This window comes from Festucalex cinctus, chromosome 2, assembly GCF_051991245.1.
Source record: "Festucalex cinctus isolate MCC-2025b chromosome 2, RoL_Fcin_1.0, whole genome shotgun sequence".
Lineage (NCBI taxonomy): Eukaryota > Metazoa > Chordata > Actinopteri > Syngnathiformes > Syngnathidae > Festucalex > Festucalex cinctus.
The window spans coordinates 30,891,123-30,903,962 of record NC_135412.1 but is presented as its reverse complement, the minus strand read 5'-3'; the positions used below and the strand labels follow the sequence as shown (position 1 = coordinate 30,903,962).

General features: G+C 39.9%; 1 protein-coding gene across 1 annotated transcript; it reads right to left on the bottom strand.

The window, feature by feature from the left end:
* Nucleotides 1-3,082: 3,082 nt before the first annotated feature.
* Nucleotides 3,083-12,742, bottom strand: tas1r1 (taste receptor, type 1, member 1). The gene is made up of 6 exons (XM_077511807.1): nt 12,555-12,742; nt 12,110-12,416; nt 9,820-10,581; nt 9,115-9,336; nt 6,765-6,885; nt 3,083-4,581 (listed from the first exon to the last, which is right to left on the bottom strand). The coding sequence occupies exons 1-6, from the start codon at nt 12,740-12,742 to the stop codon at nt 3,656-3,658; spliced, it is 2,526 nt and encodes an 841-aa protein (XP_077367933.1). The 3' UTR covers nt 3,083-3,655.
* Between the last annotated feature and the right edge of the window lie 98 nt (nt 12,743-12,840).

Below are 12,840 nucleotides of genomic sequence, written 5' to 3'. Positions count from 1 at the left end.
GGATCCAAACCAAAAATCACCAATTATTATTACAAATACACATTTTAACTTTTAAAATTGGTATAGGCTACCTTCTGTCCATTTTAAAAAAAGTGGCCTACCCCAATATGACTGACATAACAAATAAAGATGCTGTAGACATTTATGTTGTGATTACGGGGTGTTGTGTGCCGATTTTTGAGGGAGCAAAATGAATTTATTCAATTTAGGGATGAAGCTGCAACATGTAGTAACTGTACTTTGACCTCCCTTTCTGAGATCCAGACATGCCGCATTAAGGACAAGAGTCGAGGAACAACAAAACAAATGCTTGTGTTTATTCTGGATGCGCTTGTACCTTGATGGTAGTACTGATTAGCATAGCGTGCCCGTGTGACTGCACATGGGGATGGCCTGGAGTAACAATGGTAGACGCATCAATAACTCCAAGGTGGGGCGGAGCAGACGCCGGGATGACCAAGAGAGATAAAGGATCTAAATTAGAGGGAGAATCATAGGCTGTCATCCTCTTATCAGCCCACTGCTCTTATCTCTTATCCCATTCCCAGGCAGGAGATCCCAGTGTGAGTCTGTGAGCAATTAAAAACTTGATTGAATGCATGGGAGGGGGGCCTCCAGGGAAAGGTACTGTCTGGAAAATTGATATGAATGAATCATTGTGATTGGCAGGTGACCAACCAGCATGTACCCTGCTTCTGACCCTAATTAGAGCTATCGAGTGATATCGAAAATAAACAGTTGAATGAATGACACATCAGAAATTAGAATTTTGTAGGTTGTCGTTGTATCATTACAGTTTCAAAACAGGATATTCTGCTACTGGATCAGTAATTGTTTCAAAGCCCCTCTTCAACCCCCCCCCCCCCCCCCCCACACACACACACACACACACACACACACGCACACAAAGCTGGAGAAGTTGAGCTCCAGTGTGTCCAACTACACTTTCATTGGCCACCAATAAAAGTGGCGCCTGTTGATCAGTGGCACACTTTGCCTGTTGACCGAGCACACCGAGTCGCAGACTGTGGGAAAACCCCGCTCGGACTCTACTCACACGTCTACTCGTCAATGGGGTTGACCTCCCAGCCACAAAAGACCTTTTCATCTCCGCTCACAAACAGTGGCTAACAGCACTGTGTGTGTGCGTGAGACAGACACAGAGAGAAGTAAGACAGGCCAATTGTGCCTTTATTGAAAGTGCTAAATGATCTCTTAAAAAAAGATGTTTTTTTCTTCTTCTTTTTTGCAGCCGCAGCAGGTACCACTTTTTTGACTCCCTGAAAACAGAAAATATCTTATTTTGATTTATTCTGCCAAATAGAGAATAACTGTAAAAAAAATAAATATGAAGTTGGATAGTACTTATGCAAGATGTTTATAGAACCTAATAGATATGGAGCAGTTGCTGCCATATTATTTGCTTTATTCCAATTGCCATTGCGTTGCTCTTTCTGGTGTGGCCTTGGTAAATACAAATGCATGGATATACATGGAGATGGCCACCAAGTCGCAGTAATATTAGTTATTCTTTGCAGAGGATAAAGCACATATGCCTGTGGATATTGCTATATTTATTATCTACAGTCAACTGGAGACTTGAAAATTCCTTGAGAGTTTTGGCCAATAAAATTGATTCGTATTCACGTTTTGTTCCAGATGGAGTCACAGTTTTCTAGTTGAAGAGAGTTGGTATAAGAGCATGGGTCAATTGTTTGTTTGAGTCAACAACCGTATGGTGGTTGGTGAGTTCAGTCGTGTTCAGGTTCAATGGAGACTAAACTGTTCACAGTAAACGTTTATAAAATTCAAAGGTTTTTACTGTCAATGATATACTATGACAGTTTTAAAACTTGGCACAAGGAAAAAAATGAAGTAAAAGTTTCCCTCTTGTATTAACTTAAATAGTGAGAAGGAAACACTACACAAATCTACTTAACCACACTGTAAAAAAAAAAGTTGGTTAAACTGAAATTTTCAAATCAACAAACTTTGATAAAATTTTCAACTGGCCAAGTAAATATTTTAAGTTTTTCTCTTATGAAAATTGGCTTTCCCACATTTCACAAAAAAATTAAAATAAAATAAATTTCACAACATTGTAAAGATACAATACTGTACAATTAAAAACAACTCACCAAACTAATTCGGAGTGTACAATTCACTTGCTTTGTTGTGCTAACTCACATTGTTGCCATTAATGTCAATCAATCATTCATAATTTAAACTTTTTACAATTCAAATGACTAATTTAGGCAAAAAAAACGTTGTTTTTTTTTTTATAGTTACTTTGCTACATCTAGGGATGTTCGATACCACTTTTTTGCAGCCTGAACAATCTTGAGTAGGGATGTAACAATATCCAAACATCCCGATACAATATCACGATCTGAATTTCACGATACGATGATTATCACGATATTGTGGGGAGGTTGGGGATATGAAAAAGGTCACAATATTGTAAAAAAAAAAAAACTGAGCTTATACTAAAAAAAAAACACACACACAATATTATAATTTTGCACATTACTGCAATGAAAAATATTATAAAAAAAATATTATATATATATATATATATATTAGCGGTGTGAATTGCCTAGTACCTGACGATTCGATTCGTATCACGATTCACAGGTCACGATTCGTTTCGATACCGATTAATCCCGATACGAATTTATAAGTCGATTGTTGCGATTTTTTTTCATTCAAATTTAGAAAATACTAATCAGTAAGCTTGTAGAGTGTAAGATTTATATGAAAATGTATTATTTATTTATCTGAAATTTCAGTCTTATAGAGGTTGTAATCTGTTTCATGTTTGAACAGCATTAAAATAAAATATTAAGGCTTAATGTTCCGTTCATATAACATTCTTCCATGCTCAAGATGTGAATCCTAAAAAAAAAAAAAAAAAAAAAAAAGCGATTCTGCCGATTATTGAATCGATTCGAGAATCGCGCGATGTAGTATCGCGATATATCGCCGAATCGATTTTTTTAACACCCCTAATATATATATATATATATATATATATATATATATATATATGTATATGTATATTGAGGAACGTGCTAATGCAAGCACACATTGAGTTCCTCCACATATCGCTTCACAAGCATATTACGTTCCCCTTCATCTGGATTTTAAACATAGAAGGGCCAAAACATGCCTTATGAAAATTAAACTGCATTTAAAAAAAATAGCCACTAGAGGGTGATAAAACTGCACAAATGAAAATCAACCTAACCTTTTTTTTAACAGATGTGCTGCTTTTAATATCGTGACATGACAACGACGATATATTGCGGCAGTTTTACTATTGCGATATCACGATATTGCCGTCATCGTTACATAACTAGTCTAGAGTATACTGATACCGCTCATACTTATGATACATATAATTTTTCCACAAAAAAACATTGACAGATAATTTTAAAGAAAGATCAATATATGCCAATGGAGCATTTTCCTTAAAATTACATGAAATGGATAGCAGTTTTCGATTCTTTTAATTTCTAGTTCCTGATTGAAAAATGTCCATAAGAGTGGCAAATACTGGTATCAGCCTCTGTCACCGGTATTGGTCCGATACCAGTACTCGTCCATCCTGAATTACATCCCTGCAATGTTTTTTTAGATAAATACCATTTTGCAGTCACTGTTTGCTCATGGTGTACATCTGAATGCAGTTCTGGAAATGAGCGGTTGTGTTCATTTGCGGCCTCAGTACGATGATGTACATTTTGGGCAGGAAGTAGCCCCCCAGGATGGCCAGAACGCTGAAGAGTATGGCAAAGACGTGCGCGGCCATGGTGAAGGGGCCTCTGCTGACGAGGTAGACGGTGAAGAAGCTGATCCAGGAGACGAGGTAGACCATGAGGCTGAAGGTGATGCACTTGGCCTCGTTGTAGTTGGCCGGCAGGTCTTTGCCCATGTAGCTGAAGGAGAAGCAGACCACGCTGAGGAGCGACATGTACGCCAGCTCTACGCCTGCGCCGAATGACAAGGTGTTGCTGCACTCCAGGACAATCCCGTCCTTGTAGAAGTCCACATCCTGGGAGGGTTCGGGAGGTTCGAGGGCCACACGGGCCACGGAGATGAGCAAAGCGATGGCGGATACGATGAAAATAGTCACCTCGGGCCCTTGTTTTTTGGCCCACTTGTCATAGGCCCGAGGCAATTTGGAGGCCAGCTTGAAAATGCAGACCACCTGCAGGGAGCGCACGGTGATGCAGGCCAGGCACACGCTGAAGCTGACGGTGAACAGCGGCTGCTTGAGGACGCAGGACACGCGGGACGGGCGGCCGAAATGGCACAGAGAGCTCAAGGCGGCGGCGGTCAGGCCGGCCAGCATCAGCAGACAGGTGCGTCCCCCGGCCGACTTGGCCACGGGGGTGCGGAGGTGGAGCACGAGGATGGCTGCTGAGCTGGAGGTCAGAAGAAGGCAGCAGGCCAGGAAGAAGAGCAGCGCCACGGCGAGGGGGGCGTCCCAGGCCAGAAGCAGAACCCTCCGGAACTGACACTGCTCGCTGCTAGCAAGAGCCCACTGCTCGTGTGGGCAGGGATGACACTGAGTGGATTCTGTAGGGATTATTTAAAGGGATACTTCACTTATTTAGCCCATTATAAATAATAAAAAGTTTATATTTTGTCTATAATTAATTTGATACTTTCATTATATTTCACATATAATTAGTACCTTTAAAAACACATTTTGCAACATGCTGTCGAATGAAAATGACATCACAAGGGCTCAGGAATCACAGCTCACTTGTTTTCTAGGTTTGGTCATGTGACATTCACAAGCTGAGCTGCGATTGGTTACCTGAGCCCTTGTGATGTCATTTTCAGTCGACAGCAAGCTGCAAAATGTGTTTTAAAAGGTACCAATTGTACATGAAAAATAATGAATATATCAAATTTATTATAGGCAAGATATTAATGTTTGACTGACAAAAATGGCTAAATAAGTAAACCCCTTTAACCAACCACTTATTATTATTATTATTATTATTATTATTATTATTATTATTATTATTAGGGGTGTGAATTGCCTAGTACCTGACGATTCGATTCGTATCACGATTCACAGGTCACGATTCGATTCGATACCGATTAATCCCGATACGAATGGTCACGATTCGATACCGATTAATCCCGATACAAATTTATAAGTCGATTGTTGCGATTTTTTTCCATTCAAATTTAGAAAATACTATCAGTAAATTTGTACATGTACACTGTAAGATTTGTATGAATATATTTATCTAAAACTTGAGGCTTATAACCGTGAGCCACTGTACACAAACAGTTTGCAATCTGTTTCACATTTGAACAGCATTAAAATAAAAATATTAAGGCTTAATGTGCCGTTCATATAACATTCTTCCATGCTCAAGGTGTGAATCCTAAAAAAAAAAAAAAAAAAAAAAAATAATAATAATAAAAAAAAAAAAACGATTCTGCCGATTATTGATTGATTATTGATTGATTATCATTAAAATAAAAATATTAAGGCTTAATGTGCCGTTCATATAACATTCTTCCATGCTCAAGGTGTGAATCCTAAAAAAAAATAAAAAATAAAAAAAAATAATCGATTCTGCCGATTATTGAATCGATTCGAGAATCGCGCGATGTAGTATCGCGATATATCGCCGAATCGATTTTTTTTAACACCCCTAATTATTATTATTATTATTATCATTTCTATTGACAAGTTTTGGCTTCACAACTTTTATTTTCATTATTTTTTAAATAAATTTTTCATGTTCTAAATAAAAATTCAAATCAACCTTAGGGAGGATTTCTGCCCTGTCATATAACAGACCCAGCCCAGCTTATCCCAAGTACAGCCTATTATGAAGTTTGACTCAGGATTTGATATTTCAGATGAAGAGAACCCAGATTGTCCTCGTTGAGTTGTTAGGCCATCCAGGGTCATGATCAAATGTTAAATAAAAGTAATCAATTAACATGCCAAACATGATATATTTTTTTTTGTTTATCAAACTATACTAATAATCATGTTTCACCAAAATGACAGACATTTCTTCAGGCTTCGAGCATAAAACATTCATTCCAATTTGGGTCATCTAAGCACAAGTTGTTGGTCAATGTATTAGTGTTTAGCGCTACCTACTGGTCGATCTAAAAATAACAGTGTAAGTCTTGCATGGGTTTACAGTATGTGGTTCGTTCCTTTTTGTTCAATGTTATGTAACTTTTCCACAAAAAAAGAAAGAAAAAAAAAAGACTGAATGGATGGGTAATCAGTTCAAGGTTTTCCCCGCCTCTCACCCTAAATCATGAGAATTTAAACAAATCTTGAAAAAAAAAAAAAAACTTTTTACCTTTGATAATTTTAGTACTTATAATTGTCTTTTTAATGTTTAAACATCTATGTGTCACCACTGTTATCTGCTCTCATGGTCTCTCTCTCTCTCTCATGGTGTGGCGTAAAAAAAAAACCAAAGAAAAAAAACAACAAAAAACAATGGCTGAAGTTGGGCCAAATTTGCTCCCATTGAAGTGAGACAGATTTGTCATATACAAGAAATGTATTTTTGTAATGCAATTGCATATTTTTGTAAATTGAAGTGTGCTTCTCATTTTAGCTCTTACACCTAACTAACCGCCGATGAAAATTAGCTTTGTTTAGCTAAATCAGGCACATTTACAGTACATTGTAAAATGTTGATTAATGTGCATTCTCCGTTTTCAAATAAACAAATTAAAATTCAAATGGTGGCAGAGATGTGTACCACTTTTGTTGAGGAAGGTGGCAGCAGGACAGGCCTGGCAGTCAAAGCAGCAGACATGTTGCCCTCTCATCAACTTCTTGTGGCCTTTCGGGCAAGGTGGAGAACAGATGGACAAGGGCACCTGGACACAAGAAATAGGAGGCAGAAAGGCTGTTTTACCTCTCCTGTTATGTTGCGGATCAGAGTGATCCATTTAAAACTCTAAGAAATTTATTTTAAAGCTGAGGTCTGGAGTTTTGACCGTTTCTGTTTGTAAACAAACCGATTCTGTTTGTAAACAAACAATTCAAAATGGACCACTCCCATGGCTCAACCCACACGAGCTCAACGTTCACTCCCCCTGCCTCTGACCGCACTCAGCGATCGCTGACAGGGTTAATACCTCAAAACAACATTAGCCTTTTAGCTTAGTTCAGCTTCAATGCCAGGTGTAAATATAAGGACATAAGAAAAGTTTGACGCTCATTCTATATTGCCAAGTTACCCTTGTCAAAGTGACTTAGCCTAGCATGTCGCAAATCAGCAAGCTAACATTTTATTTTCTATTTGTCACTTACCTGTCCAAGCAGGCCAACTCAGCGTCGCTCTTCTGGCCAAGCCGCTACTAAGGGGTTGGAAGCGAGTAAATGCAATCCCAAGATTTACTTTTGTTTACGCTTCGTGCTACTTATCGGTAACGCATTGACCGACAGTCCATTCATGTGTAAGTCCGTGCGTGCTGGCTCCAAGTGGAGGAGTGGAACCGTCAATTACCATGGGTGCCGGTTGGCGAGGATTCACTTCTCCGTCGAGGAGACCATCTAGCTTATATGATGTAAGCTTGTGTGAGTGAGTGAGTGAGTGAGTGAGTGAGTGAGTGACCCCGGGTTTTCACTGGATGCGGTTGCGGTGCGGTGCGTCTTGACTGCGTGCTCCGGACGGGTCAATTTTTTGGTCAATCCACACCGGCTCCGCACAGCTGCGGTCCGGCAGCTCCGTCGCCGCCCACTTCCCAACGTGTCTCGCGGGACCGCGCGCGCGCGATCATGTGGCATTTCACAACGACAAACATACAGAAAGTCTGTGCTCAACAGAGAAGCAGAAAGAGAGGTGGACTTCTTTTGATTTAACCTTTTCTTCTTCTTCTGCTATGAGATTCCATGCAGCATCCTTTTTTTGGTTGTCACACAACATCCAATAAACACGAAAAATAAAAATGACCAACAGAGGGAGACAAACCTGGTGGGTACTCTACTCATTTAATGGAAAAAAAAAAAAAGAGACATGAAAGATGCAGTAGAGAGCACAGTTTGGGCCTTGTATTTCCCCCTTATATGGGAGTTCCTAGTTTTTAAGAGTAGGTATTTCTAGGGAGTATTTCATAAATTTAAGAGTATTTACATGACTATTGGGGTAATTTCAGGGAGAATTACAATAGATTTAAGCATATTTAGATCACTTTTAGGAGGCATTCTAGTATGAAACTATACAGGTAAATGGCACTTAATTTATATAGCGCTTTTCCACCTTTAAGGCCCTCAAAGTGCTTTACATTTTTGATTATCCATTCACCTACTGATGACGCAGCATCAGGAGCAATTGGGGGTTCAGTATCTTGCTCAAGGATACTTCGACGTCGTCACAATGGCCTGGGATCAAACCCACAACCTCTGGGTTGGGAGACGACCACCGTACCACTGAGCCACGCCGCCCCACAGGGTGTTTGAAAATGTTTGACCCCATTTCATAGGCCAATAATTTTGACAATTTTCATTGGAATGACCTCAAATTTGCACAGCTTGTTTCGAAACGTTTCAAGTTTTTGTGTGTAACATCGAGCTTACACAAAACACAGGAAAGGAAATTCTAAACATCCTAAAAAGCACTTGGGTTGTAATTCCAAAATATAACCTGCCACTTGGTGTTGAACATTTATGAAAATCTGTCATAGAACCAACAAATATTTGTACTTTTCTTTGTAAATTTAACCAATAAAACTTATGACCTTCAACATAAAGTGTATTTAGTTTTATTAAGATCCATCATGTAGTTTCTGAGATATGGGCATTTAGAATGGGGTCAACCATTTTGGAACGCCCTGTATTTTAATGTTGATCATTATGGTGATTGGACAGCCAAGTATATTTTAAAGTAGTGTAAACAGTTTGATAACCGATTTTTTGTTTTGTTTTTCATTTAAGATGTTTTTATTTTAGATCAGTTGAGAAGCAATTCTCATTTCTAATTATCTACATGGATACACACTAATGTACCCTGTAGCAGTAATTAATTAATGAACTCAAAAGTAACTGCTCGTATCTTTTCACAGAAATTGTCTCAAGTGATAAAAAGCTACAATTGTAAATCTTACTGATCTGGACGTCGACCCACGGCTCTGCCACTCGATGGCGTCTTCATCAAGTGTAAGCTGAAGGGGATGTGGCCTGAAGGAGCCCACCACTCGAAGGGACCACTCCGTTCCCCTCCAAATCCACGTCACTATATCATATCCAGTGGGAGGATCTCCGTTTTCATCAAAGTACACAGAGGTGTTTTCCAGAGAGAATCTCGTGTCTTTGAGTATGGGCAGGAGCTGAGAGCAAAGAGGGAGAGTTAGTGAAGAAAAGACCTTGGTTGTGTTTGGAATCCATTGTATTACTCATTTCAATTTAAAGCCAACAAATGACTTGTTGACATCCAAATATGTGAACACTGATTGGAATTTGTGGTATTGCTGTATTTATCTATTGGTGTTATGTAATAGTGTATGTTGATTCCCGATGTTATTAAAGGCAAAGCGAAGCCAATTTTCTTTGCAGTAATATGTTCCATTGCGTTAACATGCACAGTAGCTCCTTTTTTGAAAATCTTTAAGATGCCACAGTTGGTCTGATGAATAGCACTAGTGTTACGTCCAACCCATTTATTTGTTGAAAAATTACTACTAGTTGACATTAATCTGCTAAATTGTAATTATGTGGCACCAATAATGTAATTAGCGTTCAAAAACTAGTTTTCATTTGACCGATGATGAGTGAGATGTATCGTCCAGTATAGAAAAAACCTCAGAACTGACCTGCCAAGGATGCACCCTCCTTTTTTGGCATTTTCTGGAGTCACATTGAAGAGCTCGGTGCAGAGCATGGGCAACTGCATACACCGCCTTGTATACGTTGAAGGAGGAGGTGATGTCATACTTCTCTAAAGTAAAATTGTTCCTGGCCAGGCTGAATATGTCGGTGCTCTGCAGACAAACACTGCCGGTGACCCCTGAGCCTGCCTGACCGTCACCGCGTCTCAGCGAAGCCTCCATGACGCTCCTCTCAAACATCCTAAAGCCACTTATGTCCGCGTTCTTGACGAACACGCCGAGTACTGTTCCGACAGTGTGGATCCCGGAAATCCCGGAAATGCGCGTGGCAGCTGACCAGTCCTCCGTGCCAATCCACACCTTACCTGTCACGTTGGCCTCGATAACGAACGGGAAAAAGCCGCTGAGTTTGGATTTACTGGAGAAGAGGACAATGGTGTTGACCTTTGCCCTCAGTATGCCCTCCACCATGCTCCTCATCACGTCAGCTGTCTCGCTGCTGTAGGCCGGGATGATTCCCTGGTAGGCCACGCAGATGCCGTGGTCAGGGGCCAGCTGAAACAGGCTCTGCATGCCATCCAGGCCATAATCGTTGTCACTGCCCAACAGAGCGATCCAGGTCCAGTTGAAATGAACCAGCAGCTGGATTATAGCCTCCACCTGATTCTTGTCGCTAGGAATTGTGCGGAAAAAGGATGGGTAGAGGGCCTTGTTGCTCAACTTTTTGTTTGACGCTTCGTAAGAGATCTGTGGGAAAGAGAAAATAAACACTACTCTCAAAAAGTTATGGAAAGCGTTCAATTTAAATTACTTTCTTTCTGCATTTTCTTCTGAAAATCAAATCATGGAATTGGTTAGCTGATCTCTCAGCACAATTGATCACATTTTCTCGACAAGGAGAGCAGAAAAGGCTGAACCTGCTTATCTGGTATACTTTGGATTCCTGGAACATGAAGAGAGTATGCCCATTGATAATTTGGATTTTTAGATGATGTGACAAATGCATACATTATTGGAATTCTGACAACAAGTAGCATGCTGTTCAGAACTGGCAGTTTAATGATTTATCGCAAAATTCATAAGATGCAGGTGTCATGACTGTGCTTTGCCTGTGTGTTATTTGGGGCCTGGGTTATGTTCGGGTCATGACCGTGCGGTCAAGTGTCTGTTTTGAACTGAGGTCAAGTGTCTGTTTTGAACTGATGTAACAGCATTTAGTTTCAACTGGTAATATGCTATGTGATGTCAGGATGCAACGGTTATGTTTGGGTCATGCAAGGGTTATGTTCGGGTCATGACCGTGTGGTCAAGTGTCTGTTTTGAACGGAGGTCAAGTGTCTGTTTTGAACTGATGTAACAGCCTCTAGTTTCAACTGGTAATACGATATGTGATGTCATAAACTATGTGATGTCAAGAATCTTGAATCTCTTTATCTAGTCAACAGCCAATCAGATAATTCCATGTCAGTCCTGTTACCCACATGTCTAGCCACAACCAATCAGATTGTTTCGCTGTCTATATAAGCCTTCTGAGAAGTGTGTGTTTTGTCGGATTATTCCTCTGTGCAGCTGGCCACCTGCTCCTCTTTTCCTCGATGCCTTCTCGTTGTTTCTGGTCAAGTCAAGTTAGTTCCATGCCTTTTGATGTTATTTGAATAAAGTGTTAAAACTCTTATTTGTGTCAGCGCTTTTGGGATCCAACCTCAGAACATAACAGCAGGCAGCTTTATTGGAAATGGGCATGTCATGTTTGATGATTTGTAGCAGGTGATCAGACTCAGGTGACGAGTCTGACGAGTGAACTGAAATGCACGTTGAATGCGGCGGGAACTGATGAATACAATTTCCATTATTTTTAATCATTTATGACTGTAAACTCGAACATTCAAAATAATCAAATAGATTAAGTTAACTATACATATACATATACATATACATAACTTGTTTTTTAAATTGGTGTAACTGTATGCTTTTATGAGTAATTTGTATTCATATTTTTTGATTAAATTGAACTATACTAGTTTTTGGATATTGATAACTTCACATAAATTAGCTGTAAGTTACTTAATAAAAATTTATGAAAAGTTCTTTAACATCAAATCATTCAAGTGCTGGAAAACTTTAACACTTGAGTTAATCAACTAAAAAAAAAGTGAGGCAACAACTCGAAAACAATTGGGGCAACTGATTACCTCACTTTTTTATTTTTTATTTATTTATTTATTTTTTTTAGTTCAGCTAACTTATTTGGGTTAACAGTGTAATATAACTTTACCTGTGGCATGAGGTAGGCCCCCAGTAGAGCAGCAGGAGTAAAGGTTTTGCTGCTGCTGTCGGGCCCGATGACAGCCACGGTTATGTTGGAAAGAACTGGATCTGCGTTGGCAGCAGGGCCATGGTACTGATCGGCCAGTATGTCCAGGGTGGCCAGCACACTGGCTGGAACGGAGCAAATGTCGTAGAGCTGGTAGCCCAGTGAGACTCCTGGTAGGAGATAGTGTGCGCCGGTCTTGTTGTTGATTTCTTCTACGGCAAATCGCATGGCTTGCATCATGTGGAAGCCATGCTTGTTATGGCGGCCTCTGAAAATGAAAATCAAATAAATTGGGATAAAAATTAAGGTAGTGGGGATTCTTTTCATATTGATTGATGTTTTTCCCCAATGTGGGTTCATAAAACAAGAATAAAAAAATAAATAAATCTACTTTCAGTAAACTCACTCATTACATGGACCCAGAGCGGGCAAACCAGCACTTAGGCCGTTTGTGTCATGGAGAGGAAAGAGTCCGGCAATGGAGAAGTCTCCCTGGAGATGTAGTCCTTCTCCCTGGGAGATGTAGTCCAGTTCTCCATCAGCCACCTGCAGCACCAGGCAACATGAGAAGAGACATAGAAGTGTCACGTACATGTCAACACACGTTGAACGCTAACAAGGCTGAAATGGATGAGCCACTGCTTTTCCAGGTGTGAATTTAAGGCTGTAGGATGAGAGGGTAACTTTTGCAT